This window comes from Mustelus asterias, unplaced genomic scaffold, assembly GCF_964213995.1.
Source record: "Mustelus asterias unplaced genomic scaffold, sMusAst1.hap1.1 HAP1_SCAFFOLD_4544, whole genome shotgun sequence".
NCBI classification, from domain to species: Eukaryota; Metazoa; Chordata; class Chondrichthyes; order Carcharhiniformes; family Triakidae; genus Mustelus; species Mustelus asterias.
In genome coordinates, this window is record NW_027594487.1 from 2,034 (window position 1) to 5,537 (window position 3,504).

The following is a 3,504-nucleotide window of genomic DNA, read 5'->3' on the forward strand; positions in this document are numbered from 1 at the left end:
CTCTCTCTGTCTCCCCCCCTCTCTCTGTCTCCCCCCTCTCTCTGTCTCCCCCCCTCTCTCTGTCTCCCCCCCTCTCTCTGTCTCCCCCCCTCTCTCTGTCTCCCCCCTCTCTCTGTCTCCCCCCCTCTCTCTGTCTCCCCCCCTCTCTCTGTCTCCCCCCCTCTCTCTGTCTCCCCCCCTCTCTCTGTCTCCCCCCCTCTCTCTGTCTCCCCCCTCTCTCTGTCTCCCCCCCTCTCTCTGTCTCCCCCCCTCTCTCTGTCTCCCCCCCTCTCTCTGTCTCCCCCCCTCTCTCTGTCTCCCCCCCTCTCTCTGTCTCCCCCCCTCTCTCTGTCTCCCCCCCTCTCTCTGTCTCCCCCCCCTCTCTCTGTCTCCCCCCCTCTCTCTGTCTCCCCCCCCCTCTCTCTGTCTCCCCCCCTCTCTCTGTCTCCCCCCCTCTCTCTGTCTCCCCCCCTCTCTCTGTCTCCCCCCCTCTCTCTGTCTCCCCCCCCCTCTCTCTGTCTCCCCCCCTCTCTCTGTCTCCCCCCCTCTCTCTGTCTCCCCCCCTCTCTCTGTCTCCCCCCCTCTCTCTGTCTCCCCCCCTCTCTCTTCCCCCCTCTCTCTGTCTCCCCCCCTCTCTCTGTCTCCCCCCCTCTCTCTGTCTCCCCCCCTCTCTCTGTCTCCCCCCCTCTCTCTGTCTCCCCCCCTCTCTCTGTCTCCCCCCCTCTCTCTGTCTCCCCCCCTCTCTCTGTCTCCCCCCCTCTCTCTGTCTCCCCCCCTCTCTCTGTCTCCCCCCCTCTCTCTGTCTCCCCCCCTCTCTCTGTCTCCCCCCCTCTCTCTGTCTCCCCCCCTCTCTCTGTCTCCCCCCCTCTCTCTGTCTCCCCCCCTCTCTCTGTCTCCCCCCCTCTCTCTGTCTCCCCCCCTCTCTCTGTCTCCCCCCCTCTCTCCGTCTCCCCCCCTCTCTCTGTCTCCCCCCCTCTCTCTGTCTCCCCCCCTCTCTCCTGTCTCCCCCCCTCTCTCCGTCTCCCCCCCTCTCTCCGTCTCCCCCCCTCTCTCCGTCTCCCCCCCTCTCTCCGTCTCCCCCCCCCTCTCTCCGTCTCCCCCCCTCTCTCCGTCTCCCCCCCTCTCTCCGTCTCCCCCCCTCTCTCCGTCTCCCCCCCTCTCTCCGTCTCCCCCCCTCTCTCCGTCTCCCCCCCTCTCTCCGTCTCCCCTTTCCCTTCTCCCCCCTCTCTCCGTCTCCCCCCCTCTCTCCGTCTCCCCCCCTCTCTCCGTCTCCCCCCCTCTCTCCGTCTCCCCCCCTCTCTCCGTCTCCCCCCCTCTCTCCGTCTCCCCCCTCTCTCCGTCTCCCCCCCTCTCTCCGTCTCCCCCCCTCTCTCCGTCTCCCCTCCGTCTCTCCCCCCTCTCTCCGTCTCCCCCTCCCCCCTCTCTCCGTCTCCCCCCCTCTCTCCGTCTCCCCCCCTCTCTCCGTCTCCCCCCCTCTCTCCGTCTCCCCCCCCCTCTCTCCGTCTCCCCCCCTCTCTCCGTCTCCCCCCCTCTCTCCGTCTCCCCCCCTCTCTCCGTCTCCCCCCCTCTCTCCGTCTCCCCCCCTCTCTCCGTCTCCCCCCCTCTCTCCGTCTCCCCCCCTCTCTCCGTCTCCCCCCCTCTCTCCGTCTCCCCCCCTCTCTCCGTCTCCCCCCCCCCTCTCTCCGTCTCCCCCCCTCTCTCCGTCTCCCCCCCTCTCTCCGTCTCCCCCCCTCTCTCCGTCTCCCCCCCTCCCCCCCCTCTCTCCGTCTCCCCCCCTCTCTCCGTCTCCCCCCCTCTCTCCGTCTCCCCCCCTCTCTCCGTCTCCCCCCCTCTCTCCGTCTCCCCCCCTCTCTCCGTCTCCCCCCCTCTCTCCGTCTCCCCCCCTCTCTCCGTCTCCCCCCCCCCTCTCTCCGTCTCCCCCCCTCTCTCCGTCTCCCCCCCTCTCTCCGTCTCCCCCCCTCTCTCCGTCTCCCCCCCTCTCCGTCTCCCCCCCTCTCTCCGCCTCCCCCCCCCTCTCTCCCGCCTCCCCCCCCCCTCTCTCCGCCTCCCCCCCCTCTCTCCGCCTCCCCCCCCTCTCTCCGCCTCCCCCCCTCTCTCCGCCTCCCCCCCCCCTCTCTCCGCCTCCCCCCCCCCTCCCCCCTCTCTCCGTCCCCCCCGCACAGGAATTCGGGGGCTCACTGTATCTCCTGTTCGTACAAGGCCAGCTCGGGTCTGCTCTACCCCCTGGAGAGGGGCTTCATCTACGTCCACAAGCCCCCCGTCCACATCCGCTTTGACGAGATCTCTCACGTAAACTTCGCCCGTGGGACCACCACCACTCGCTCCTTCGACTTCGAGATTGAGACCAAGCAGAGCAGTCAGTACACTTTCAGCAGCATCGAGAGGTCAGTGAGGAGGGGCTGGGCCGACTGGGGCAGGGGGCGGGCGGGGGGGCCGACTGGGGGCGGGGGGGCCGACTGGGGCGGGCGGGGGGGCCGACTGGGGCGGGCGGGGGGGCCGACTGGGGTGGGCTGGGCCGGCCGGGCTGGCCGACTGGGGCAGAGGGCGGGGCTGGGTGACATGGGCGGGGCTGTCCGACTGGGGTGGGCGGCGGGCCGTGGGCGGGGCCGTGGGCTGGCAGGGTGGGCGGGGCCGTGGGGTGGGCGGGGCCCTGGGCTGGTGGGGTGGGCGGGGCCCTGGGCTGGGCGTGGGCGGGGCCCTGGGCTGGTGGGGTGGGCGGGGCCCTGGCGCTCCCCGCTCTGACCCGCTGCTTTCTCTTCCCAGGGAGGAATATGGAAAGCTGTTTGATTTTGTCAACGCCAAAAAGCTGAACATCAAGAACCGAGGGATGAAGGAGGTGAGTGTGTGGCCGGAGTGAGGCTGCTCTTCCCCAAACCACACCCAGGCTCGCTCTGTCTGCCTGTCTCCCTCCAACGCACTGTCCTCTCGGTCGAGCAGTCCCGCTCAAACACTGTCTCTCTCGCTCTGTCGCCTGCTCTGTCTGTCGCTCTGTCGCCTGCTCTGTGTGTCGCTCCCTGGAACCTGCTCTGTCTGTCGCTCTGTCGCCTGCTCTGTGTGTCGCTCCCTGGAACCTGCTCTGTCTGTCGCTCTGTCGCCTGCTCTGTGTGTCGCTCTGTCGCCTGCTCTGTGTGTCGCTCTGTCGCCTGCTCTGTGTGTCGCTCCCTGGAACCTGCTCTGTGTGTCGCTCTGTCGCCTGCTCTGTGTGTCGCTCCCTGGAACCTGCTCTGTGTGTCGCTCCCTGGAACCTGCTCTGTGTGTCGCTCCCTGGAACCTGCTCTGTGTGTCGCTCTGTCGCCTGCTCTGTGTGTCGCTCTGTCGCCTGCTCTGTGTGTCGCTCCCTGGAACCTGCTCTGTGTGTCGCTCTGTCGCCTGCTCTGTGTGTCGCTCCCTGGAACCTGCTCTGTGTGTCGCTCTGTCGCCTGCTCTGTGTGTCGCTCTGTCGCCTGCTCTGTGTGTCGCTCCCTGGAACCTGCTCTGTGTGTCGCTCTGTCGCCTGCTCTGTGTGTCGCTCTGTCGCCTGCTCTG

General features: G+C 68.7%; 1 protein-coding gene across 1 annotated transcript; it reads left to right on the top strand.

The window, feature by feature from the left end:
- Positions 1 to 2,141: 2,141 nt before the first annotated feature.
- Positions 2,142 to 2,872, top strand: LOC144491140 (FACT complex subunit SSRP1-like; the record flags this gene model as incomplete). Its single annotated transcript, XM_078208817.1, has 2 exons — positions 2,142 to 2,363; positions 2,743 to 2,872. Coding segments are annotated over 2 exons (316 nt in total), but the record flags the coding sequence as incomplete, so codon positions are not given.
- Between the last annotated feature and the right edge of the window lie 632 nt (positions 2,873 to 3,504).